This window comes from Nyctibius grandis, chromosome 11 (genome assembly GCF_013368605.1).
Source record: "Nyctibius grandis isolate bNycGra1 chromosome 11, bNycGra1.pri, whole genome shotgun sequence".
NCBI lineage: Eukaryota > Metazoa > Chordata > Aves > Nyctibiiformes > Nyctibiidae > Nyctibius > Nyctibius grandis.
In genome coordinates, this window is record NC_090668.1 from 24,476,679 (window position 1) to 24,504,482 (window position 27,804).

Below are 27,804 nucleotides of genomic sequence, written 5' to 3' on the forward strand. Positions count from 1 at the left end.
ATGCAAACATTAAAAATTTTCACATTAAAAAATTCCCCAGCAAGATAAAGCATGAAACTGGACAAATATTTTTTCTTTTTCATGTAGGAATCAGTTCAAAACGGAGAAATGAGCAAGCATCAAAAAATGCCTCATGAACCCAAATCCTGCCCACACCTGAAATCCCCGAGTGATGTCAAAGGAAACAGGCACCCACCTTCATGCCAGATGCCCAACCTCTGCAGTTACGAGCTCAGGCACTGAACGAGCACAAGTGTGAACGCCATGTCGTGCTCCCACCGCTGCTTCCCACCAGCAAGGCACAACCACGCTGCGGAAGGTGCTCCAACCCCGCCGCCCCGGCTCCGCCACCTCCAGGCTCTTGTTCCGATCCATCCAGAAGTGAGTTACTTCAGACAAGCACCAGGCTGGATCTGAGCTGTCAGGAAATGCACATGCAGACCCCCTGCACGAGCACACCTCCAGCCAGGCTTCGCAGCCTGCAGGGACACCTTGCAGGTCCGTCTCCAGCGAAGTCACGAGGCACAGAGCTCTCCAGCCATCCTCTCTGCGTTTGGAGACCCAGCACCTAACGGCAAATGTCCCAGGGTCCGGTCACTCCAAGCCCAGCCTTCCACAACAAAACTTTCTCTCGGAGTAAGAGCTGTAACAGACTGAATCGTGAGACTAATTCCACTCTTCTTTTTTCTTTTTTTAAATATTTTATTAATAACCCATTAGTTAAGGAATATAAGGACAATGTCTTCTTACACTTTAACACTAAAGAGTATTTGTGGAGTAAGAACAGTCTCTGAAGAAAGTAAGTTATAACTAAGTACAGCATGGAACCAAACACAGACACAACCTTCAAACGAGATCAGGTTCTGGTTACACATCCTGATGCACTGTGTAGAAAATGAAATGAGATTTAGTTTTAAAATATAAGCAAGGGAATACAGTAACAGAACTAGATGGTGGATTTCTGCTGGACTAAACACCTCTTTTCCAACAAAAATACTGATTAGAAAAGACACGATCATCCCTTCAAAACATCTCTATCTAATGAGATCAAAATCGTATGTAGTGCTCTATTTAAATGGTTGCTTTCTTACACAGCGTATTTCATGGGCTGAGCTCAGGATTGTTAGCTAGTCATGTAAAAAAATCTCAAAACCTAGATTATAAGTTATCTCACTTCAACTATTTCAACCAGAACTTCACTGTCTGTTAAGTAAGAAATCAAATCAACCAAAAGTTGAAAGAGATTTTTATCCCAGTCGTGTGTTTCATGTAACAAGGAATTAAAAGAAACAAAAGGATGAGAATTGTGACTCTCGCAGCAGCCTGGGGAATATACAGGTGTGTAGCCAAACGGTAACATTAATACTACAAAATTATACCAGACGAACCTGACATTTTAACAATGTAAAACAATATACACCAGCAAAAAGCTGAACAGCGATAATCTTTAGTGTTACTGAAAGGAAGAGAAGGGAGAAAGGAGCCTGATGCGTAGGAACATATATTAAGTATGATGGGTAATTAAAGGTAGCAACAGTTTGTGTGTCTGTGAGAAATTTGCAAGAAAGCTACTTATCTCATGATAAAAAAATATATGCACTGGTTGTTTCAGCTTCACACATAAAATGTGTGTTATCTGTCGTCTTCTATTCATTTCTAGCTAAGACTAGAAAGGTCCCACGTGCGTTCAGGACAGGAGGGACCCAGGGCACAGCCGAGCTGGACAAGGACACCCAGCACTCTGTGTGGACACACATTCGTACAGAGAACGGCTTCGCTGCTGCCGGTCAGTCGTGATCTCTTGGCTCCAAGGGAACTGCCTTGATTTCTGTAGCTGAGGTCTGGTGTAGCAGTCCGTGGCCACCACAGTGCTGCCAGTTTTACACTCTGGTACCATTCGGTGGGTGTAATGAGATCAGAATAAGCCTCAGCGTGAGGAGACAAAAGTATTTTTGTGATGCATAAGCAGAATCGTTTGCACTCCGCTGCATCTCCCCCAAAGCTCTCGGAGCACACAACTTGGTGGTTTCGTTACCAGGCCAAGGTGATCCAGGGGAATGGTGCCACACTGTGCCTGCTTGCGTTGGCTTCAGTGGCAGGCAGGGACAGCTTTTGGGCAGATCAGCAATGCTCGCCCCATGGCTACATGATTGCTAAAGTCAGTACAGACAAAGCAGAGGGTGAAGGTACAAAGGAGTGGACACTCCTAAATCAGCCCCTGGACTAAGCCTCCACCCCCAGAACCCCCCTGGATGGAGAGCTCAAGGCTGGTACATTACCTGCCCCAGGTACAGTGTCACGACAGGGAGCCAGGAGGGGAACTCCCCTGTGCCCATCATACCCACTGCTGGCCAAACTCCTCCTGGCGCTGCCCTCCGGCAGCTGAGACGCTCAGCAGAAGCGGTCCTTTGGCATACTGTCATGCTTGTAGGTGGATGACTTGGGTTTGGAGGTGAAAGGAAGTCACCAGGGGTTCCTCTGGAGTGAGCTTTGTGGAGAAGGGTCCTTCTCCCTGTCTGCACATCAGCAGTGGCAATGTGGCGTGTACAGGGTCTGTCCTGTCACTGGGGAAGGGCAAGGACTTGTCCACGAAACTAACTGCAAACTGAGGTCCAGCTGCAGAAGTCTCTCCCTCTCTGCAGGTAGCGCCCGATACTCCCAGCTGGAGGGTTTATACTCTGCAATTACATTCACCATGTAACTCTGAAGTGCCCTGATTGCCTGCAATAACACTTCACCACCTTATCTGTAACCCTGCTAAGTCATTAGTCATTAGGACGGGGAGAGGCAGAAGCTCCAATATCCTTCCCAACAGGGTACACACAGGCTTGGAGCTGCTCCTCTGCTGAAGAGCCAGAGCTAACAGGGTTTGATGGAAGATTGCAAAGACACGGGCTGGTCCAGCTCAGCTCCAAACACAGGGCATACTGTGACATGCTCCTCACAACAGAAGCGGGAATAGGATGCTGGTGGAGCAAGGTTCTCCTTGCTGCAAGCTGTGATATGTCAGTCCAGATTTGACCACAAAAAACCCCAAAGACTAAAGCCTTTTACAGGATCTCACATGAGCACGCAGCTCCCTGTACAGCTTTGGGGGAATTTTGGTAGGAAAAGAGGGAGATGGGCATCTTTTCCCTCATTTTTTAATAACCAAATGGCCAGATACCTGAATCCTCCAGGAAGGCAGAACATTTACCAAACACCCACTGGACAGAATTACTGATCCTTATTACCCCCGATGAGCTGGTCCGATCTGTAGCGTTCTCAGCCGAACTCTGCAAGCCTGAACCAAAATAAAAAGCACTTTGTCCAGGACTCTCAGAAGTGACTGGAAAATTTCACCTGCTCATGCAAAGCCTTCAGCAAGTCCACTGCTTACAGAAGGCTGAGGGCTGCTCTCTGGAAATCAAAATCATCTGAGTTGCCTCCACTTGAGCACAAAAAAAAAGAAATAGATGTCCTCAAGATCACAAGTTACTTTTGCAGTTGATGGTTCCTCTTCCCCAAGATCACAAGTTAATTTTGTAATTGTTGGTTCTTTTTTCTCTTCGCTAGTATAAGCTTCTTAAGGAAAGCTGGATCACCAGCCCGCCAGCTGAAGCAATCTCCTGCAAAACACAGTCCGACAGAGAAACACAACCCACCTCTCCAGCTGTAGGGAAGGTGTCCTACAGCACTACTTAGAAACAAAGCAAGAGAGTCATCAGATCTGCAGCACTATGCATTAAAAAAGAGTCAACAACCAGTGCAAACATATTCTTTAGAAAAAGGCAGTATAAGAATAAGTTAAAACCTATAATGGACTATAACAAAAGAGTAGATCTACTGCTTTTTTTTTTCTCCAACATACATGAGGTAGTTGTGTTGTTAGGGAGGAAAAAAATAAAGAAAGAGAGAAGTAGTAAAAATGCTACTCTATACCACACACTACTCCACTTTATAAAATTAAATAATATAAAGATGTTCCAAGGAAATAAAAATACATGTTGTACATTAAAAGGACAGATGTGTACCTAAAATATTAGGTACAAGAACCTACACAAAACAAAGTCCAGGTTGGTGAAATGACCCAGACACTGAAGAAGGTTCTATATAGTACAAGTTGTTAGAGGCACTCGTAGAGTGTGTAATAAAAGGCCACTACATCAGCCTGCTAGTAACAGTCACTGCGGTAGCGCACAAAGAGAGCCTTATAATCCTTTTAACCACGGGAGGGCAGAAAAGGCTGGTGGTTACAGCTCACTGAATTTGTTTGTGTTGGCTTCCACCTCCTTGTGGAACTCCTCTTCAAACTTCATCCCAACGCTGCGAGGCAGTAGGTAGTGCCAAGGCCCTCCCTGGCGAAGAGACAGTCGCGAAGGATCGCTCGGTGTACCCTGCCTCTTCCCAGCACTAAAAGATGTCTCGCCAGTCGCCTCGAGGACTACAGCGAAGTGACAGCCCCAGTCTGAAGGCTCTGTTCTAGCCGTGGTTTCATGTCAGACTTCAGCAGATGGCTCAGTCCTGCTCCCACGAAAACCAAGTTACTCATCAGCTTCAGCGGGAAGAAGACAGGCCCTTCCCAATCTACCTACTGATTTCTCGAAGGCAATATGTACAGCTGACAGGTCTGAACCCTGCTCTGGTGAGATGCTGTGCCTTCTTGGCGTCTGCTGGGCTCAGTGAGTCGAGGGCACGCAGTACCTCAGAGGGACAGGCCCTTACTACTGCTTCTAGCTCTCCCATGATCAAAATCAGATTAGTTCACTCTTTAACGATTGTGGACACATGCCATGCTCTCAGATGCTGAGGATGAACTGGTTAAACCAGAGTTACTGCAGAGGGGGGCCTCCTCCGGGGCTGGGGAAAGCGATTGGCACTTGACTGGTTGTGCATCCCCCCTGCCTTCCTGGATGGAGTCAGAATCTCCACTCTCCACTGAATCCAGGCTTTCCCCGTGCCTGTGGAAGCCATTGGTGAGCCCACGGACGCAGTCGGCCTCTGTTTTGTTAGTCTTTGTGTCGGTACCTAACAGCTCGGCCTGCGCCTGAACCGCAGGATTGCCCGTGCAGTCCACCAGCGCTTGGCTACCATCCTGCTGGGTGCTGGGGGAGCTGGGAAGAGCCAGCTCTCCGGAGGGAAGCTCTTCAGGCTCCTGCTCCTCAGTTTCTGTCTCTTCGCTCTCCAGGGTGTGCAGCTGGGAGTCGTAGTCTCTGTCAGAGGCTGAAAAATCAGAATGGACGATGACCTCTGCTTCTACTTGGTGAAGGCTGGCTGGCGGGTGGCTTTTCTTTGCTTCGTTCTGTTATCAAACAGGGGAAAAAAATTTAAAAAAAAAAAAAGTAAATGAAATGAAATTCAGATAATTGAGGCTGTGACCCAAGCAAGCACTGAAATGTATTTCTTTTTAATCCCACAGAGTGCAATGGGATGTACACGTGCCTCTATTAAGCATTATCTTGATATGTTTCTCAGAGCTGAAGTCTTAAGAAGCGTCTCAAATCACCTCAGGATCATTATTCCTACTGTACATTTGGGACAGCCAGTCTCAAGGGAGTGAAGTGATTTGCCCACGGTTTCTTGGCAGGCTGGAGCAACCATTCCTCCAAGCCTCTGTCAAAGACCTCCACTTTCAAAACTCACCCGTCTGTTTCCATATCAAGGGCCAGATTTCTAGGGGGGGGCGAGTGGGCAGCGCTCTAGAAAAGCAACTTCTGAGACAGCTCATGATATAGACCCACATCTAGACACCAGGGCTCCCTTCGCTTTCCTCATTTAATCTTGGCTACATATCACAGAACGTTTGTTAGAGCCCTTGTTGCAGCTGGCAAAAGTTGGTGTAAATTCAAGTAATCAGTTCTCCTCCACAGTGTTTAAGCAGAGCTCAGGCTACAGGTCTCCACAAATGTGGCTAACAAGCAGGTCATTCTGCTCGACTGTCGTTCAATAATTGAACAGGCAAATTATTTTGGAAGCTCACGAAGAGCGCTCAGGCAATCAGAGCTCAGATTAGGGTCTGAGTGTGATTTAGCAGCAAGAAGATAATCCAAAGCATGGAAATGATATCCCACGTGTAATTTGCACTTTCTGTTGAAGCCAACTTTGTGCATCATTTACATATTTTAACACTTTTCTCCTTTTGTTGACAAACTCTGATGGGTAAGCTGTGCTGTAAATGGTGCCCTGTAATTGGGTTGTAAAACATTGTCTTTACTCTATCCACAATGTTAATTACATCCTGTGTATAACTGATTTTCACACTACTATCTAGGAAGGAAAAATACGTAGGTTACTGAGAAGTATTTGCTGGGGTGCAGGGTGGGAGGTGAACTTTTAAAGCAATAACCAAAGAAACCTTCTGGTGCAGAGTCAATCTGAGCCGGTGTCAACTTGCTTTGCTTGAGACTGCGGCACAGACATCACGATCCTTGTACACACTCTCCCAAACACGGGATTGTGTATTTATTTTAATGAAGCAATATCAGAAATGGGATTTCCTCCCAATCTGTGCACCCACATAAAGAAGATGAGCGCAGTGGAAACTGCTCTACCCTTTCTGGAGAAGGAGTTTAAATCAACGCTTGATCTTTGACTCTTTTTACAGGCAAAAACGCAATCCCTCCTTCAGGTGAGCACACTGTAGCTCTTACTGACTGTCCTGAGCGTTGCAGCTCCTAACTCACAGGGCAGGCTGCTTGCTGCATGGCCACAGCACAGACCCAAAGCAGACTGCTGGTGCCCGGCTCCAGGTCCTCAGGAACCGGGACTGCCACAACCCTGCTGATAAATGAGCTGTCTGAGCCCACCTGACCATCCCCAAGAGAAGCAGCCCACAGCACAGGCCCTCAAGGGCTGGTTGGAGTCAAGACAGATCACCAGGGGAGAGCTGAGGCTTTGAACGATTCTTGGAAAAACCAAACAGCTTTTACTCGCACCCTATCAGTCTCGCTGGCAAACACTCCTATACCCAGGAACAAAAATAAAGCCCATGATCAGCCAACTAAAGCTAGCTCAGGGGAGAAAACATTTTCTCCTGTGCTGCAAAAAGGAGAAAAGGAGATGGGGAACATAAATGGAAAAGAACATTTCAGAATACACAAGTCAATAAACCACCGAAGACACCCACCATCACAGCATCGTAAACCAGAGCTTGTAACAAAAGCTTCTGTCCCGCGCTGGAAGGGAGCTTCAGCGATCCGTTCACAGCAGAGAGAGGCTCCTTTGTGATGGCGTCCCCGTACCTGGCTATGCTGTTTGTCCAGGGCTGGTTAGCTGATTTATTCCATGAAGACTGCAGAAGAAAAGTGGGAGGAGAAAAGATCCAATTATCACAGATACAGATTCTCATCCTCATAAACCTGAAATGAGAAGCAGCTTGAAAAAGGAAATTTCGAGTTGGGCAAAATACCACGGTGTTAGAAGACGCCAGTTAAATGCAGAGATCACTTCTGATAGCATCGAAATAAAAATGCATCTGGTGCAGAGCAAGTGGACAGAAGTTGCCAGATGGTTCACAACCAACGTGGGCTTTCTACCGATTCTCAAAGTTTTAGGCCAACAGGAATATCATGGCACAAGACACCACTTAAAGGTCCACGGAAATCAACTCCCTGCAAGGCTGCAAACAACCCAGAGCAGTCTGGGCCTACGGAAGGACACTGCAAAGCTGGAAAGGAACAGGGGCGGTAGAAACCTGGAGCAGAATTATTACGGCATTTGCGTTGGCACAAGTGACGCTCTGCAGCATGAAGAAGAACCCTCACCTGTGTGCACTGGCACGTATGCTCCAGACAGAGGTGAGGACAACACTAAACCGCTCGCTCGGCGAGGCAGACAGATTTCCTGCTGTAAGCAGGGCTTGGGTAAACACTCTGCCATTCTCCATCACCACAGAGGCACAAAATCGGGGGCCTTATTTTTAATTTTTTTTTTTTGAGCTGCAGACCACCAAGCAATTCTTAGCTCAGCTTTAAATCCCCTGGGCAACCAGTGTTACCTTGTTTGTAGGTCTAATTAAATTATATGGGCTGAACGTAATTTGTTCTGGGTTCTCTCAGCTTCCCCTTGCAATAAACTGTTGAATGCACACCTCTGTCTGTGGGAAATGTGTGCCTTTAAGAGCTGAAGTTATTTAACAGCTCAGACTATTAGTTCACAGGCAGAAAAGTATTTTCTTTCCAGGTTTTGATTTTATTGGGCTGTCCTGCGTTTACCTGAGCTCAGCCTTGCTACTGACCCACATACGGATACATAGATACACACAGAGGGCAGACATGACCCAGTTATCTCTGGGCTCGTCCCGCAGATGTTACACGTTGCCTGGATAGAAGCGAGAGGCGGATGCTGAAGTGAAGAGAAAATCCTGACCCGACACAACGGCGAGTGTGCGTGTGCATGGCGAACACCGGTGGTGTGTAGGGTGAAGATACACGGCACATCTGTTCGAACCCACTAACCACCTGTTGCTCACTGTCAGGCAGGAGAAACCCAGGTTTCTGCTCTGCATATATGGCTGCGACTTACACAGGCCAGATCTATTCCAACAACAGTCAACGTAGCACGAGCCCGGCCGAGATAGCAAGGAGATTTCTGACATCAGCCTGACCTTGCGTGAGTCATTTGACCTCCTTGTGCCTCGGTCCATCTGGCTGGAAATGAGGTAGAAATACACGAGCAGATGTTGTGTGTGAGCCAGGCATTCCTCAGTCAGCTATTCAGCGAGCAGCAAATGCTACCTCGTGCTGGCGGCGCTGGCAGAAGGCACATTAAAGCGCTCGTGTATGCGCTGAAGAGCTGCCTGAGCCTTTCCTGAGCACCCTCTGTCCACCCTGGCTCAAGTGCCAAAGGGGCTCAACAGCTTGCGGGAGGCAGAGCAGCGTTACATCCCAGCACCAGCCCCGAGTCGTAGGAGCCTGACTGCTGCCTCAGGATCAAACCTTAAGAAAACAAGTAGTAAAGGGCCTCACTGGTATGACAGCACCCTGCAGAACAGCGACGTCCAAACCCAGCGCTGTGGGTATCAAGCATATGCTAATTTAGAAGTGGATGCTGGAGGCAGAGTCTTTGCCATTCCCCTCTCTGCAATCCTCAACAATATATTCTGAGCCAAGAGCGTTCCCTAATCACTCCATTTCTAAGTGGACAATCATTAAACTACACTTTAATAGCGAGAAATCAACCAAGCGATCACACACAGCTCACAGTAAGGAACATCCCCACACGCGAGTACTCAAAGAACGTGTTCAATTTGCTTCTGCTGCCATCTGAAAGGCTTTCTGCAGCTACATCGCTGCCTGATGGCTTCTGTGCCTCTTCCAAGGAACATACGTTACTGAGCAAATACTGCCTGGAAATCTCAGCGTTGAACCTACACAAATATGCACACATGCACACAAATGTGTGTCCTATTATAGATGCTTCCATGCGTATTTGCCATCAGAAAGATCTGAGCATCGTACGCGTACACACACACACACAGAGCAAACTTGAAAACCTTCTTGCAGGCATCTTGTGAATACCAAAAAACGTGGAAAGAAACAGGCAATCCCCAGGGGACCATCTGTTAGCGGAAACGTCAATCTGCCGTGTTTACACAGGGTTTGATGACTCTGGGAACAGCCTGCTCAGCTCTGGCTGAAATTGGCTGCAACGAAGAACAAACTTGTTTTGTACCAGTTTGCAACTTTCAACAAACAGAAAAAACCATCAGCCACACAACATGGCCTGTATCCCACACGTTGTTCAAGCACATTATGTTTGAGAGGGGAAAAGAAAAACCCTCATGGGGTTTAGTCTCTCAGGTTGGGCAGTGGCAATTAACTCTAGGTCTGTTTTCATCACAGACCTGAAGATCTTGTGCGCCTGAAAGCTTCTCTGCTTTTTTAAGCAGTATTTTTTGGTGTAATCAACAATACTATTTCTTTCTACTCGAGGGGGGCTAGTGAATGTCTGAAGGAAGACAAGGAAATGTCCTCTTGGTTTTTACAATAGAAGAATGAAGGCAATGAGTGTCAGTCTGATACTAATTTAAAGAGGGAAAAATCCCTTTGTCAGTTCACTGCAAACACAAGAATGAAAACTAATAAAAACATCTTCCAGTAAAAGGTGTTTCCATCGCAGCTAAATCCTTATCAAAGCAAACAAGCCCTTTCATTTTAGCCTTTTTCTAGAAACTCCAACTCGTAAAGACGTGCCTAGATCATGTTACCTCTTCAGTGACAAGTAATGATTTCACGCAAATATATGAGCTGAGAATGAACATGTAGGAAATGTTGATCTTGAAACCTTCCCTGTTTTATGAGGATGGTTGTTTAAACTAGCTTGAAATCCTGTGCAGAACAAGGCTGGGGATAGCTCAGATGAGCCCAGCTTTTAGGAGCATCACAGAGGAGAGAAAGGATTCATTGCTGAACGGCACCACGGCAGCCGGTGGGAGAGGGAAAGCTCCATGTCGTGCAAACATACAGGCATCCCTGCACCTCGAAACAAGATGCAACACAGACCTCTCCCCCCACCAGATAAAGGAGACTCTCTGCTAGCTGCCGACGGGAGCACAGCTCTCACCTAAGGCTTTTCAGAAAACGTTGGGACTTCTTTTCCACGCAGAAAAATTTCAACACGAAAACGACAAAAACCCGGGTAGATCCAAGTTCCCTGATGCATTACAGCTTCTGCTCTCTGAGTCACGGGGACACTTCATGGGAAACGCAGTCCCCACGGGGAGGAGGCCCACCGCGAAGGAGCGGGACAGCAAGCGAGGAAGGTTCCAGCTCGCAAGAAGCACAACAGCAAACATTTCCAAGCCAAAACGCTTGGGTTTGGCTTCATTCAATGAAAAGCTGAAGTCTTCCATGGAAAGCAGATGCTTTTTAACATTCTCCCCCACCCCCTAAATAGCTTGGCCCAAAAACAGCAGTGACAGAGATGTCTGGAGCGGAGCCATTTTATCATCCTCGGTCCATCTGTCAGGGGAAACAGAGCTGCAGCACCACAGCCTGTGCATTGCAGGGTCATTTATAACGTGGGCTACTGAGGGCATCAGTCTGGGGGTCACCTGAAGGGGGAGAGAGTAAGGGAGGAAAATCACTTGTCAGTGTGTTTAGTGACCACTGAGAAATGGAGAGAAAGGAAGGAAACGGGCCCGCTAAATGGCCGAGCATACTCGGGCCAAACGGAGCTGTCAGCCATCCGGACAGGCCCTGTGCCGTCAGCTCGGCTGCAGTAGCACCCTGCTGTCCTGCAAGCAGGGGCAGGGTGGCCAGAAGGCTCCTGTGGGCTGTCCAGCAGCGCAATGACTGTCCCCACCTTCCACTTGCACCATCCTGCACCCCCAGCATCACTTGTAATGGCTCAAGAGGAATCATGGCCCTGCATTCGAAGGTGATCTTGACTTGAAAACGATCAAGGGGACTTCCCCAAACCCTTGCCTGCAATTCTCTGCAGGGGTTAGTTCAAATCTCAGTGTTGTTGAAGTCGTCCTGCCCTTGGTCTCCCTGTTCCCCAGTACCCACACCTGCAAAGTGACATTCACTCACTTCTGACCGCTTACGGCACGGGGACAGTCCCTTCCTTGCATTTGTACATCTCCTAACACCACGGAGCCTCCTACCTCCACTGGAACCTCAGGCTGCCGTAAGAATAAAACCAATAAAGAATAACCCATGAAATGCCAAGTAATGAGCCAGCATGTGAAAAGCCTGCAAGCACGGGAGCAGCCATCATGGCCACTGCTAATGGCAAGTGTCACCCAGCCAACACAACATGGGTTTCAGGAGCGTAACTTGAGGACGGAGAGACAGGCAGGCAACCAGAGGTCACACAGGCCTGGAGCTGCCAGTTCCTTGGCACCACAGCTACACAAACCTGCCCAACAGCAGCAGCAGCATCAGACTAAGAGTGTGTCCCAGCCAACATCCTGAGCTCTGTGGTGACACGATAAATAGAAGGGATCCATGAGACATTTCTCATCCCCTTTCTTTATTGACTAGGACAGCAAGTGACAGTACCTGACCTAGAGCACCCTGGGGAGCTTCCCCTTGCCAGGCTGGACCAGGAATTTTCTTCCACAAGGATTTTCTCTTTCCTGTGGTTCTACCACATTCCTTGCCATGGGTTTTCACAGCCCCAACCACACACAGCAGGAGAGAAGAAAAGAGAAGGCTACAAAGGCAGCTGGTCACTGTAGGGTGCAAAGTTCCCGGCAACAGCCAGTTCCAGGCAGGGTCCCCGGGGGGCTGGGGCAGCCTAGCTTAAATGGCTGCTGGAAGAAGCTATTTGCAGCACACAAGTCAACCCAAGGAACCTCCAACCCACTCCTGGGCCTTGGCCTGTAGCATTTTGTCTACAAGCAGGGAGATGCACACGCTCACAACTGCACCCAACTCTGATTTACATCTGTGGTGGGGAGCAGGCGTGTGTGCATGGGTCCGGCTGTGCTCAGGACACCTGCCCAACTCCTTGACCACCCAGCCAGGTAAAATCACATCGCCATCCAGACATGTGGCCTCTTGGCAACTGCAGCATAAAGATGATTTGGCCTGATTCTTTTCACCCTTGATTATACACACCAGAGCGCAGGGAGGATGCGACGATGCTCAGGGCTGGCTCAGGTGGCACTTCCAGCAGGAACTGGGCAGTGGGGGGAGTGGGGCTTCCTGAGTGGAAGCACATCTCCCTCCAGTGCCCACTCCCAGCAACAACAAGCTGCCACTCGAGCTCTTCACCTGCCAGGTCATCCTCGCCGGGCGGCACGGGTGACAACACTGCTCTCCGGGTGGCTGCTCCTCAGTGATCCCTGCTTCCCTATCCACATCCATCAAAAAAAACAAGCTCCTTATTCTGCTGGCAAAAATCCTCAGTGAATTTAACACTCAGTGGCCTTTCCCCATCCAATTAGGGAGGCAGAGACACTACAGCCAGAATCGCTCCATTCCCTGAAGCTCTCATCTCTGAACAGAACTGCTGCTGGACACTGCCAGCCTCTGCCACAGATGCTGGTAGCCCCAAGCTCTCAGGCCAAGCCCGGAGCAGCCAGGCCTTGCCACTGCCCTCGCACGCAGGAAAAACTTTGTGTAAACCTTTGCAGACAGGATTGCTGCTTTGGAAAAAGAGATGCCCAAGTGAGGGAACTTCCCCACCCCGACCAGCTCCCAGGGTAAGTTCACCACCACTGAAAACATTTGTTCTTTATTTAGCAGAAAGAGCTGTAGGAAATTCCTCACGCTCTTCGGCTTGGGTCCAGCCAGGCAGCTACATTCCACCAAAATCCATAGATGCGGCTTGGCTGCAAACTGCCTCTCCTTCAGCTGATCTGCCACAGCACTTGGGCATGGCCACGAGCCCAGCATCAGCCCATAGGACTATGAAAGCCAGCAGAAGACGTTGCGTTTCCAAAAGACCATCCCCACGCTGCCGCTGGCAGCAAGGACAGGTCTCGTGGTTGGCCAGGTATCCTGAACTCCCCTCCCTCCAGTGACACGCCAGCATCGCTGATGCACACGTGAAATCCCATGCGCTCACGATACATTTGTTTTACTGAACCTCCTAATTACTTTACATGCTCTCCCTGGGCTCCAAAGAGAGACATAAACAGATTAACTAAATTAGGCCAATTAAAGGTTCCCTAATGGAATGAAATGTTTCAGGCAAGCTTGAGAGAGGAAATGGCCAGGGAGGAGTGAAAGACAATGCAATGTCAGGCAAACCAAGCAGGGCAGGAAGAGGCTACTTCAAAAAACAAGGTTCACAAATAAACCACAATTTCACCTCTTGTACAGCTTCAAGGGTATTCCAGTGAACACACTCGTTATGGACAAAGCTCCTTTTACTCTAAGCAGAAGAGTATCCTGGAAGGCAGAGCATCCACTCTGGACATCACACTTTCTCACATCATCTGTATGCAACAGGAACAGCACAGCTTTCTGCAGCAGTGTTTGGTAGCTGCTCCTCTGGGATGAGGGGTCACTGTCCCAGTGGTAGATGGCACGGGGATCCCAAACTTGGATCTGACAGCCAAGACTGAGCCAGTCACTTCTACGGAGAGGGAAATGCGTGGCTGCCCAGCACCAGCCTGCAGCCAAGCCTACCTGCACTTTGCAGAGCCAGGACAGGATCAGACCCTGGCTTCCCAGGAGAGACACACCAAACAAAGGCTCTTGGCTAGGGTGGAAACCCAGCCACCACGTGCATGAGCCCTTACCTTCCTCTTCCCGTGGACGATGTCCTCAGGGAGGCTCGTGTGGATGAGGCTGTGCACTTCTGTCAGCTCTGTGATGTCCCCCAGGGGCATGGGTGCATCCTCCGGGAGCGGGGACATGAGGGACTCTAGCTCATGGGAATCCAAGGTGGCTCTGGGGGCTGCCACCCCTTGCCTGCTCCGGTGGTAGTAAGTGTGGTTGCCGGCTGCCTGGGAATCCAGGCCTGGCAGGGCCTCCCTGGGGGAAAACAAGCCAGAGCTGATATCCCTTGTGAGCTTCACTTTCCTCTGTCCCAAACAGTCACAGACTGCGAGAGAAAGTGATTCCCTCAGGGCCACTCAGTCTGTCCTACCAGGCCCAAGCCCCTGCCCTGCCGCTCCTGAGGACGGGGATCCTCTGTCCACATCCTACTGTAACAGCTTTCGCTGCAGTACCCTCTCCCCAGACCCATCTCTTCCCCACCTTCACTAACCCTAAAGCTCATACGAAGCAGGGTGCTGGATGCAAAGCCCTCCCCTCGCCAGTGGGTCACAAGGGCAGCAGACAACACGAGTCCCAGCACTAGGGCGAGCGCTCTCTAACCCCTGCCCGTGGGGAGCTGTGTCACTCCTGTCACCTCTGCTTTACAGGTAAGAGATGCAACAGGACAGAAAAGTTTGGTGGCCACATTAGGATGAGACTTTGGAAGCTGCTTGTTCCTAGTGCTGAGAGTCTACAACTACCTGAAGGGAGGTTGTAGCGCAGTGGGAGTCGGCCTCTTCTCCCAGGCAACCAGCGCTAGGACAGGAGGACACAGCCTCAAGCTTCGCCAGGGGAGGTTCAGGTTGGACATTAGGAAGAATTTCTTCTCAGCAAGGGTCATTAGCCATTGGAAGGGGCTGCCCAGGGAGGTGCTGGAGTCACCATCTCTGGAGGGGTTTAAGAAAAGACTGGACGTGGCCCTTAGTGCCCTGGTCTAGTTGACATGGTGGTGTCAGGGCAATGGTTGGACTCGATGATCCCAGAGGGCTCTTCCAACCTGGTTGATTCTGTGATTCCGAGATCTGCTGCCAGCTCAAAACTCTTCTCAGCAACTAAGCTGGTTTCCGACTGTGGTCTTTCCAAATGCTTGTGGCTGGATTCAGACCGCTGGGATAGCAGGGGGCCTTGGGCTCTGTCCAATCCTCCTGAACCCAGCCTGTCACTCACTGGGAAATCTTTCACCATTTTCCCAACTGGAAGTTAAAAAACTCTTTCCAAACATCCTTAGATCTGTCCAACCTCAGAAGCAAAATACTGCCCACACTAACAGACACATAATAATCTGGCAAATAGTGTTTTTTCCTTTTCTTGTTTTTTTTTTTTCTTTCTCTGAAAAAAAACTATTAGTCTAACAATGCAAAACAAAGAGAAACTACTGAGAAAATAAATCAGTGAAAAGACTATACTAGATACGGTCCTCAGCCAGCTAGCACTCCCAACCTCTGCTTGCTGTTGCGGAAGCTGGCACACATGCAGAAGAGGATGCAGAGCAGCCCCAGGCAGACTCCCACGATGATTCCCGTGACAGAGTGGACATCCAGAACATCTAGGAAGGGAAGGGCAGACACATCATTTCAGCTGCTGGCAGGAAGAAGGTACAAGGTGTCTTACGTTCAGAGAAGCACCAGCTTCATAAAAACCCATAGGTGGTGCCTCTATACACATGAAGGAAGAAGATCACTTGGCAGTGACAATTTTGAGCAGCTTAAAGCAAACTGGCACCTATGCACATTCATTAATTTCATGCCACACAGGCCTAACAGGCAGCAAGATGCAGGTTGCACGTGCCCTTCCGTAGGAGCTGGGATGGGGAAGAGAGATGAAGTTCTGTGGGATGGGTTCTGGAGCTGCCTGAGGCCTGTGGAGCTGCACATCTGAGGACTCTGCCATGATCCTCTGCACTGGCCTACACACAGTCCCATCCCACATCAGGCAGCTGCTGGGCAAACAGAACTGCTGCTGCTGACAACTCGCGGTCTTTAGCAACACAAACTCGCTTCCTGCACCGGGAGAAAGGGGAAATTCGTACCAGACAGCTTCTCCCGGAGGGTGTGCACATCCTTAACGTTTGAATAGGGACCAGATCCCACGACTGTCTTTGCTCCCATCTTGAAGAAGTATCTGGTATCACTTTCCAGGCCATGCACTTCAGTGCTGAAGATATTTCCTGGTCAAAAGCAAGTCAAAAGAGGTCTACAATGTGCAGTGTCAAGAGTATTCAGAGGCTGCAGCAAAGCAGCAGCCGAATTCTGTTGGACCCTCAGAAGTGAGGGATTTTGTGTCATGAGCTCTAAGAGGTAATTCACACACCTCTTTGGTATTAACGAACTTGCTGCTTCAAGAGCTGATGACACAGCGTGCACGTGGTGTTGCTGGCATATGTTCTGCTGGGAACTACTGGCCGCCAGCCTGTATCTGCAGGATGTTTGCTGGATGATAATGGCTATTTCAGCCCTAGACATGTATGATTGCACATCTCTCAGTAGTCATGTCCCTGGACTCTCCTATATGACCATGAGCAAGGCCCAGTATATGCTCCAAGCAAGCTGGCAGCATGGGCTCTTGAATGTTTATTTGTATGTGCTTAAAGTGAGGCAAAAATCAGGGCAGCAGGACTGACCAAGCAGGGCTCTGTAGGCAGGGAAAAAGGCAGGAGGAGGAGGACCTGGTGGGGTACTACAGTACCTCGAGGAGGCTCACCTTCTCGTGTCAGCAAGGTCCACATGTCATCAGGCTGCGTGTTGTTGGCGTTATACAGGATGAGGTACTCCACAATGATGCCGTTGGGCTCGGCAGGGGGGCACCAGTGCACCTGGACAGCGTAGGGGTTGAGTGGGTGCAGCCGCAGGTCAGATGGAGGAGTCGAGGGACCTGGCAGAGACAAGTAAAGACCCAGCGTGAGCAGCAGAAAAAAGGAGGAGAGCATTCAACCTGCAGGGCATGACAACTTGTTGACATGGTGGTGTCAGGGCAATGGTTGGACTCGATGATCCCAGAGGTCTCTTCCAACCTGACTGATTCTGTGATTCTGTGAACTGCTCTGTACCTTCTCTGAATCCTTCTCAGTGGTGCCACAGGCATGTCTGCAAGCATGAGATGTCCGAGTGACCTGGGTGGTCAGAGATCTCATCCAGACAAGCTGTGGAGAGCGCAGAGAGGAGGCTGCTGAACCCAGTACGGGGCAGGACTTGTGCCTCACGGCCAACCAGCCAAGGGAAATGTGAGAGTGCTGATGAAGCCATGCAGCTCAGTTTGAGACTGTGCAATGTTGGTCATATTTGAAAGGATGTTCCTAGCACACCCCTGCTCCTTGTTGCTTTCTTCTCCATCTTCCTCAAAGCCCTGCTTGAACTGCAACTAGTCCCAGCTAGGTGCAGGACACACACCACCTCCAAAGCCCACCACTGCTGCTCTGTGAAGCTGAATACCGGAGCTCTCCCTGACGAGTAGGATTTCTCTGAACCCAGAGGTAATCCCACAGGAACAACAATTATTGCCCTAATTCTCTTTACATGTTCATCTCTGCTTACAAAGCAGCACTTAGCAGCTCTCAGCCTTTTACACTATCAGGGACACCTGAGCTTGGAGGTGATCTGAGATCACCACACCTCTCAGGGGCACATTAGGAGGGATTTGCTAAGAGATTCAGGGAAAGCCAGGAGAAATCAGGATTCAATTCCCACAAATACTCACGGTCAGGAAGGGTGAACCGCTCCACCACGCTGCCGAAGGGCCCATCGATGCCAACACCATTGGACTGCACGGCAAACTCATACCTGGTGTAGGGCTTCAAGCCACTAATGAGAATGTCTTCATCCGAGCTGCCAAAAGAGGACACATTCACAAGGCCGTGAACACTAGATGGTTCTCCCACCTGCTGTCACCCCGATACCTTACCAGGAACACTGTAAAAGATTATCCTACCTCTAACAGTATTTGATTTTACACCTATAGCTTCATTTCTTGCAGTCATGTGAATGCAAGAGCACTCAGCTCCCACCTTGGTATTCAAGTCATAGACAAATCCCACTGACACATTTCAGCAGATCTGAATGTATCTGTGACCAAGGCAGACATTTCCAGCATGTGGAACACCCAGGATTTTGCTCAGTACTGGAACTTCCATGCAGGTTCCTCCTGCCGTGAGCAATACATGGCAGATGAACCCTTAGCATCCCTCTTTACCTTGTGTAGTATGTAACAAGAGAGGCGTTTTTCAGGCCCCAGGGGCTGAAGCGCACGGTGTAGTTGACAATTTTGACTGTGGTGAAGTCAGGTTTCTTCCACCTGAGCCATATGGAAGTGGAGCTGTTGGACTCTGCATAGACTTGGACTGGAGGCAGCGGAGGGCCCTTCTGCACAGGGGGATCTACGGTGTGAGACAAAAAGAGGAGATGTGGAGACGTACGTGACAGCAAGGCAAGGGACAGCCATCAGGGACACAGAAAACACGGAATAAACCAGGCCTAGGTTGTGAAGCCTGCACAGATATGCTGGCCTCCAGCGTAAGCCTGGATACCCGGCTTAGCCCTTCTGTGCATGCAGCAGTTCATGCTTTTCCTCACGTGTAGGAAAGATCACAACGAGGATGTGATCTTTCAAGGGGGTGGTGCACTACTGTGGAGTGTCGGAGGCCAGACTGTTCACCATCCCACACACACTGGCAAAGCTGAGAATGGAGCCCAGATCTTCAGAGCTTTCATTTTCTTTGTAACACTGCCAAAAGCCTGGCATGCTGCTAATTCACGTTCTGGAATCTTTATAACGTAAGAGATGAAGCCCAGGTTATTGGGCATTTCCAAGACCATCCCTGAGCCACTAACAGGGCCGGAGAGACCACAGTGAAGGCCATCCACACCCAGCACAGGAAAAACCCTCATGAGAAGGGGGATATTTTGCCCCTTTATCTCCTTCCCAAGATAATCCCTCCAATGCAATTTGCAATGACTGTCAAAGGGAATTTCCTTATATTGGGACATTCCCCATTTTCCTATTGTCCTTCTTCAAGTTCACCTTCTGCAACTTTACCTCCACCCTTCCTTGGAAGCCACATGCCAAGCAGAAGAGACAAACAATGAGTGAAGGGCATTCCTCACCTACTGCTGTTGCAGGTGCCTTTTCTGTTTTGCCCTTCCAAACCGCTGCATAACCATCTTCGTGCTTATTGAATGCCACCAGCTTCACCTCATAGAGCTTCCCAGGAGCTGGAAAAATCAATCAGGGTTTGTCTGGGGTTAGTTTTGTTACCAACCCTCCCCCAGTTAGACACATTTTCTGACCAGCTTTTCTCACCATTCAAGAAAGTAGCTTGAGCAGAGTTGTATTTGCTAAAATACATCACGGAGCCTCCCTTCCACTTACAGGCTTCCCACATTCAAACACCTTCTCACAACTGGTGCATGTATTATCACAGCTACTCTCTAGTCCTCCCCTCACTTTTCACAGAAATTATCAGCAGCAAATGGACTTGCCCCAGCCACCAAGGGTTCACCAGTGTCATGGCCTGTAGCACATCATCTCCTGATTGTTCTCCCTTGCAAACTACTGAAGAAACCTACGCGGGATGCCTCCTCTCTCTCTCCCAGGCAAGTGGATACACTGCATTGTTTATTCTTGAGGAGTGAGGACATCTCCTCTCCAAAATGCACCTCCCATTTCTCAAGTCCCTTCTGATTTATTCACTGCTGTGAGGATCTTCCTTCCAGCAAGTCCTCACACACCCTGTTAAGCCACTGGCAGCGTTTGTTGTATGGTGATACGGTGACTGTTTTGCCTCCACTGCAGAGTTTCTTAATCTGCAATTAGAAAAGCAACAGCACACACAAAACCCACACCAGAAACCTGAGGGTCCTCATTCCGCGCTCTTCCCATCAGACAGCCATACACCCTATGGGGAACCTCACACTCCGACCCAGAGCCGCAGGACAGGGCGCTCTGTGTCCAAGCAGTGCTGCCCTGGTCCAAAATTCACTTCCCTCTTTCCTCCAGCCTTTCATCAGCTGAAATACTCACTCTGCTGTGTTAAGTAACATTAATGGAGATGTTTAACTGAGGAGACAACTTTGGAGATACAAACTTCTCAGATAAGACTCTCGCCAGCGTCCCCCTTCAGCAGCCAGCCCATTGAGCAGCTCAGTGAGAGCAGGCTTTGGTTGCCTTGGCTGCAGCGCACTGATGAAGTTTGTTAATATGGGACGTTCCTGTTCATTCCCTGCCCTGATAGATCACTGCTCGCTTTGCCAGACAATGTAAGCAGAATAAACCCTTTCTTATTGATGCCAATTTTATTATTACTGCACTGATTACGCTCCCAGAGGCTAATGGTACCAATTACCAAAGGCTTTCTCTGCTCCACAACACATGTTCATGCTCAGAATATAAAAACAGTTCAGCCACATTTTTCTCCCCGAAGGAATCCCAAAAGCAAACAAGAGTTTTGTCTGCCTCCAAGGCAGCCTGATCTGCATTTCCACACTCTCCAGCCACAGGAAAACATTGCAAACCCACACAAGGGGGATGAGACCAAAGGGCACTCAGCTCCCAAACGGCTGGGACCACGGGTTTGGTGGAACAAAGAGCCCCACAGCCTGTCTCTCGCCAGCACACACACTCCACCTCCTGCCTGAGCATTTGGCTGGGCTTCCCTGGGACACGAGCTCATCGCGGATGATGCGATCCGAAACGATGAGGAAGAGCTCACAGATGTGATGCAGCTGTGGGCAGCTCCTGTTGACGAATGAAGTGAAGGAAAGGACAAGTCCTCCATCCCCATCCCTGGGTAGGATCAATACAGCAGCCACTCACACGTGAAGCCAGAGGAGCTCTACTACAAGATCAAGCAGTTCACATTCTGAAAATAGGGTTATTTTGGATTTCTCTGTCAGAGGCTTGGCTTCAATTTTTACACACAGGCCCAGATGTTCAAGCTCTTAGAACATGCAGACATAAAGCTCTATCAAGCTGTCAAGAAGCTAGTAGGCAGCACGAAAACAGATGTATTTCACTGCATTCCATCAGACATTAAATACAAGCAGAATAATCTAGTCCAGATCATTTCAAATCACTAATCTGGATGACTGCATAATATATCCAATATGCTAAATATGTTGTTTCATTCCGTTTTTCAAGGTGTTCGTATTGGCCAGGTGCCACATGCCATACTTTCCTGTAAGTGGGAAAATACCCTGATCTCCAGGGAGTCACTCCCAGAGGAATGCAATCTTCCTTCATGGGAATGTGGAAGACAGGATCAGATCCTTACAGCTTATTTTTCATGTAAATTATGGCCCTGGTGGTTGCACACCATTACAGAGACTAACTGGTAGAACATAGATGGAAATCAATGAGTTTCTCTCAGGGACAAGCCCTCCTGGTGATTCAGGACAGCTTCTTTTTGACTTTGTGGGCTCATGAAATGCTGTATTTCTTATGTGCCTTTGAACAGCTGCCCACCTCTCTCACAGGATTTCAGCACACACCTCTCAGACAAGATACAAGGCGTGACATTAGTGATATCCCTCTAAGGAGACATGGTTTGCTCCAGGGGTTAGCACGAGCATGGGAGAAAAGTCTTCTTTCATTTCAGACAGCTCAAATGGAGAGACCCGAGTCATTACCAAAGGCAAAGTCACGAAGCCAGATGTTGGGGGTAAGGCAAAAGATGAGGAAGTCTGCAGGATAGAGGAGAGGTGGTGGACAAAGCTGGCACCATTTCAGTAGCAGGAGCTGACAGTGCAAGAGAAGACAAAACAAGAATCTTGCACTGGACCAGCACGAGGAACCTTACTGTTACCAAGACAAGACAAGGGGCAGAGCACTGGCTTCAGTGACACTGCAGAGACGTGCAGCCAAGGGGCATTTAGTGCCTGTGCTGCAGCAGTACGTAGCCTCCAACAGGGAAGCTGGGCCTTGTTTGCACTGACATGGTTTGCAATCACGTCTGAGCTACAGCCTTGTATCCCCAGTGCCTAACCCTGGGACCTCCTGACACCATTTCAAACACTGGAACAGGCTTCCTAGAGAGGTGGTCGATGCCCCAGGCCTGTCAGTGTTTAAGAGGCATTTGGACAATGCCCTCAATAATTTGCTTTAACTTTTGGTCAGCCCTGAAGTGGTCAGGCAGTTGGACTAGATGATCGTTGTAGGTCCCTTCCAACTGAAATATTCTATTCTATGTAAACAAAGAACATTCTATTCTATTCTATTCTATTCTTATCTCTTCAAGCTCTTGACCCAATTTGTAGCTTCTTCAACAGCCCCCCTCCCACGGGCCAGCCTGGGCAAACCTCACTCTCCACCAGACAGCACTGTTCACCACATGCAGCCCCCTTTCCCTGACATCAAGAGATACTCCCAAGAGACAGTGTTGGGTATTGTGTTTGTTTTTACAGAGGGATCCTAGGAGAACTCTGCACTGCTGTGCTTCCCAGGCAGATATCCACGAGCTGGGAAATCCCCCCAGCTGATTCCCCATCAGCCCAGCGCAGCAGCAAGGATAACGTTAGAGCTGCCAACCTTTCCCGAGACTGCTACTCACCCTGCCTACAGGACCCCTAATGCAGATGTAAGGACCTGCGCAGGGTAGCTCCCCACCATAAAACTAAACCCTTCTCAATCCCAACCACTCCTCCTCCTCGTTTCATGTCCAGACCCCCTGCCTTTCTCAGCACAGCCAGACTCCTGACCCCTTCCTTTGCTGTATGCATGCAAGAGCACATCATTCAACAGCGTGAGGGGGAGAGAAGAGAATATCCACGGCTGGAAGAAACCCGAGACTCTCTTCCTGACACAACGATAGCCGATACACAACCGCCAGATCATAAGGAAGCCATTAGGGCTTGACGGATACCCAAATTTAAGGAAGTAATTACAAAAGAACAAGCAGCCTTCTCAGCATCATCGTGCCACAGCATTTGGAAGCAATTCAGCTCACGCCCGAGTCCCTCCGCTGACTGACTTGCCGGTGGTTAGTGCAGCACGTGATGATGTTCACATGTGGTTTCTTCAGGGCAATAATTACAGACCTAAATTCTTCAGAGAAACTCATAACTGTTAACACCCTCTCAGTGGCAGGATGGCTGCAACATGGCTGGAAACCTACTTAGCGATTATACAAACTGTCTTTCCAGGTGCTGCAGCCTGACCTTTACACCATGCATAATATCTATGCGAGACGTGTAAGATGAACCAGCACGAGAAACACTCGCCCCGAGCCTCAGCTCGCTTAGCAGGAACAGGGATGAAGCACGAAGTGGGGGATGGAAGAACTCTAAGCAGCAGAATCCTGTTTCAAGGATGCATCTGCCACGACTCTCCTCTCTCTCCATCCTGTATCAATGGGCAAATCAACTAATTAGTATGATCAGATGTTAGAAATATAACTCCTTATGGGAAATACCGAGCGCAGTTAGCCAGACAGGCAGACCTGACTGTGGTGCAGATTTGTTCTCCAGCCATGGACATTCACTCTTCTATCCCTTCTCCCTTAGGGGGAGGTGGAGGGGAATACTGACCCAAAATTAACATGCCGTGAATTAACCCATCTCTGCATTGGAATAGAGAGAGATTTCAAATAGCATTCAATTATGGAGCTGCTTAGAAATACACAGGGAAGGAGAGATCATTTTCCTGACTGGAGATTTTAATCTAGGCACTCTTTATAGTGACACAATAAAAAACACCAAGTGATTCAGATCCACTTATTAGCATATCCTAAGTACATTAGTAGCCCTTGGTTAAAAATACAACCCCTGCCACACTGGCATCAGAAATTTCTGTGTTTTAAACTCTGCTTAGGACAAGCCCCAAAAGCCCCACTCCAGAAATGATTTTGAGTGCCCTTGAAAAGCTCACACGGTCCTGGTCCTACATATCTGCAGCCAAGCAGGTAACAGCCTCTTGGAAGTGTCCCAGGACTGCTACAAAGTATAAGAGACAGACCCTGGGTTTCCACGCCGACTGCTAAGAAGATGTAACCAGCTAACCTAGTCGAGTCAGCTCGTACTGCTTCACTTTCTTCTTTAGCTTTATGGGTCCTACATCCCAGCTCTCATCTTCAGCACCATCCAAAGGGCTTTCATCGCTGGACTCCTCTGGGCCCACTTCTCGGTAGTAGAGCTTGTAGCCAGAAATCTGGGCATGGTTGGCTGGGGGCTGCCATGTTATCAGGAGAGACTCCATCTTCGCTCGGACTTTTAATTCTGTTGGGGCAAATGGAACTAGAAGAAGAAAACGACAAGAGAAAAAATGTTCAGCCACTTGCCTCCATTTCACTGCTCTACTGAATCCTCCCCATCCTCAGCCATGAGGGAGGGGTGGGAGGAGAGGCCATCCTGTGAGTGAGACACCTCCACCGTCTGACAGAATGGTACAGTTACAGTCTACTGTGGCTTTACCAACTGAGTGATACAGGAAAAACAGTGCCACAAAGCCACTATGGGAGTTTCTCAATGTATTCTGAGATACCACCATCTTTAACCACTGCTGGAGCCTGGCTTGGGCTCAGCTCTGTTTGGCAGAATTGTCTACCCACTCCCAAACACCATAACAATGGGGTTTAGGGTTTTTTCTTGCTTGCTTTCTTTCAAGAACTTTCACAGCTTCACATGGAGGGAGGAGAGACCTACCACCCAGGCAAGCAGCAAGACATTTAGGGGCTGCTCAACAGAAAACTAAAGGCGGGTACTCAGGTCTAACCAAAACCAACAGCGATAACTCCCCACTGAAAGCAAACATCTCTGATCGTGCCTCAAGTTCCCCGATGTCCTGCAAACCCCGTCCCAAACCCCAGGCAACACCCAGCCTCCTACCATGCGTCTGGTTGTCTCTGTCGGGAGTCCGATGCTGGGTCCACTCAGAAGGGGCCCCGTAGCCCACGCTGGTGCTGGCCGCGATGCGAACTTTGTATACTTTGTTGGGATGGAGCGAGTAGAGAGTGATTTGTGTCTCATTTCCACTCACTTCAATGGAGGTAACCTGATCTGCTGGAACCAAGGGGACACCATTGAAAACATGGTTTTCCCAGTCCAGGGGAAAAACAACGGAGCAGTCAAAAAGCCTAGCCACCCAAAGGTGGTCCGCATGCCCTGGGCTAGCTTGGGCTTTGCCCGGTGCAATCTCACGCCACCAGGAAAAATTAAAGACTAGGCAGAGCTGATAGGCTGACTGACAACCCCCTTCATCACGTTCAAAACTGCTGGTTGCCCTCAGCACCACTGAGCCTGCCTGGAGGGGACCTGTCAGAAGCCTTGCTGCTGCTGACGTGACGGCGGGACACGAGCACAGCTGATGGAAGCTGACGGTACATCCCAGTACTCCTCATTGCTGTATTTAAATCCTCACCTTAATTTGAACTGGAACTGCCCAGCAGCCCTGCTTTCCACAAAATTCACACCTTCACCCATGCCAGACTGAGGTTTTATCGCTCCCTCTTCAGCCCACCCAAGTTTGTAAGGGAGATAACAGGAAATTTAAACCCAGAACTGCCTGGGGTTTTCACTGGAACAACTAACTGGTCTTGCCGAAGATCCATATTCCCTGTTTGGTGAATGCAGAGATCGTGCTTTTCAGCTTCACTTGGCGTAAGCTCAGCTGGGAGCACTGTCCCTGCCATGTAACAGCGTATTGCTGAGTGTGATTCCTGGACTGCAAACATCTCCAAGGTTTTACGATGCCACAGAGCCACGTGCAGGCTCAGGGCAAAAAAAAAAAAACAAGAGCCAGGAGTCACAGCGCAGACCACTAATCCAGATCAAACACATGGGAACAAGTCCAGCACTTCATCACACTCCCCATCCTTCTCTTAGTAAGAATCACGACCCTGGGAAGTGAGAAGCTGCAGAGCTTTGACGGTTTTAAGAGCAAATACCCAAAAGGATTTGCAAAGCAAGCACACATGGAATTGGAGCAGCCGTGTCCAGCACAGGGAAATGTTACCATCCCCGCTGGAGTCTTCTTAGAGCGTCTGACAACACAAATAAAACCAGATAAAACTCAGCAGCAGAGCAAGACAGCCTGGCCAGGATACTTGGCTTTTTTTTCCACAAGGATCACTTTGATTAGACTCCATTTTAAAGGAATGAAATGCATTTACCCTTCCACCCAGCATAAAGCTCTTCCCCCAAACCACACGGTGCAGATGGCACCAAAGGGTGGCTCATGCAGACATTCACGGGGCAGCACAAACACGCAAGCATCAGGCCATTCCCCTGGGGTCACAGGCTCCTCCACAATCACACAAAAAGGCACCTCAAAGTTGTGTGAAGCAGCACAGCACCAGCACTGCTGTGACCACCAACAGCAGAGCCAGGCTAACAGAGGGCTGTTCTCCCTTGGGTAAAAGGGGTCCCTCTGTTTCAGCCTCGCACCTCCTCCCCTCGACATGACATGCTGGTAACACTGCTGGAGCAGAAGATGCAACCCCCCCACGATGGTGGTTCCCTCACCTTCCTTCAGGGTGCAGTAGTCGATCTTGTACTTCGTTATCTTGCCATTACTCAGCTCTGGAGGAGGAGGCAACCACGTCACCCGGATGTCACCAGGAGTCATGCTCGACAGGGACAGCTGAGGGGCAGCACTAGGAACTGGGCAGAAGTAACAATGGAAAGTCAGTGAAGACCAGGGCAAGACCTCAGCACATCTCTGCCAGCTCTCTCAGTTGGCTGGAAGCCACTATCTGGTCTTGGCCCTGCCCAGCTACTGGTGACTTGCTGTCCGTCACAGGGGGAACCAACACCCCACAGCTCTTCAACAGGTCAGATCGTTGGCAGGGTGTCTGGGGAATCACAGAACCATAGAATGGTTTGGGTTGGAAGGGACCTTAAAGATCATCTAGTTCCAACCCCCCCGCCACAGGCAGGGACACCTTCCACCAGACCAGGTTGCTCCAAGCCTCATCCAACCTGGCCTTGAACACTGCCAGGGAGGGGGCAGCCACAGCTTCTCTGGGCAGCCTGGGCCAGTGTCTCACCACCCTCACAGCAAAGAATTTCTTCCTAATATCTAATCTAAATCTCCCCTCTTTCAGTTTAAAACCGTTCCCCCTCGTCCTGTCACTACTTGCCCTCGTAAAAAGCCCCTCTCCTGCTTTCCTGTAGCCCCTTCAGGTACTGGAAGGTCTCCCCAGAGCCCTCTCTTCTCCAGGCTGAAGAGCCCCAGCTCTCTCAGCCTGGGAGACAGTGGGCTGCTCAGAGCCTGCTGGCCCCACCACACTGCTCCTGAGGGACCCCCTGTCCACTGCAAACTGGGCAGGTTCACACAGACCAGCTGATCAGCCTACGCTGTACTGGGGAGCACGAAGGAGACACTAAAGGAGCCATTTGCTCACAGATCCAGACTTCAGTCTGGGAATCCCCAGTCCCTCGAGAATCACGGCTCTGTGCCGCAGGCAGCTTTCTCGCTCGCAACTCAGCTTTTCAGGCCTCAGACACACACACGTGGGACCACACAGGTCACGGTGTCAGGAGCATTAAAAGCACACAATGCACCCTGCAGCATAGCAGGGGCTTGCACGAGGTCTGCCAAAACCATCGCTTCTTGCCTCTGTCCTGCAGCCTGTTGAAAGCTGTACATGTCCTCCCCTGTTGGGCAGCTGTCCTTCTGGCACTCTGCC

General features: G+C 49.4%; 1 protein-coding gene across 1 annotated transcript in view; it reads right to left on the minus strand.

Annotated features, from left to right (window-relative positions):
- Positions 1 to 719: 719 nt before the first annotated feature.
- The window catches only part of IGDCC4 (immunoglobulin superfamily DCC subclass member 4), a 95,654-nt gene continuing 68,569 nt past the window's right edge, over positions 720 to 27,804 (minus strand). The window contains exons 9-20 of the mRNA XM_068410666.1: positions 26,639 to 26,776; positions 25,004 to 25,174; positions 24,179 to 24,412; positions 19,292 to 19,399; positions 18,381 to 18,564; positions 17,889 to 18,016; positions 16,896 to 17,066; positions 16,225 to 16,362; positions 15,636 to 15,741; positions 14,177 to 14,411; positions 7,106 to 7,270; positions 720 to 5,281 (exon numbers count right to left, since the gene is read on the minus strand). Of these exons, the coding sequence (XP_068266767.1) occupies positions 4,751 to 5,281; positions 7,106 to 7,270; positions 14,177 to 14,411; positions 15,636 to 15,741; positions 16,225 to 16,362; positions 16,896 to 17,066; positions 17,889 to 18,016; positions 18,381 to 18,564; positions 19,292 to 19,399; positions 24,179 to 24,412; positions 25,004 to 25,174; positions 26,639 to 26,776 (2,309 nt within the window). The 3' untranslated portion in view covers positions 720 to 4,750. The remainder of the gene's footprint in view (positions 5,282 to 7,105; positions 7,271 to 14,176; positions 14,412 to 15,635; positions 15,742 to 16,224; positions 16,363 to 16,895; positions 17,067 to 17,888; positions 18,017 to 18,380; positions 18,565 to 19,291; positions 19,400 to 24,178; positions 24,413 to 25,003; positions 25,175 to 26,638; positions 26,777 to 27,804) is intronic.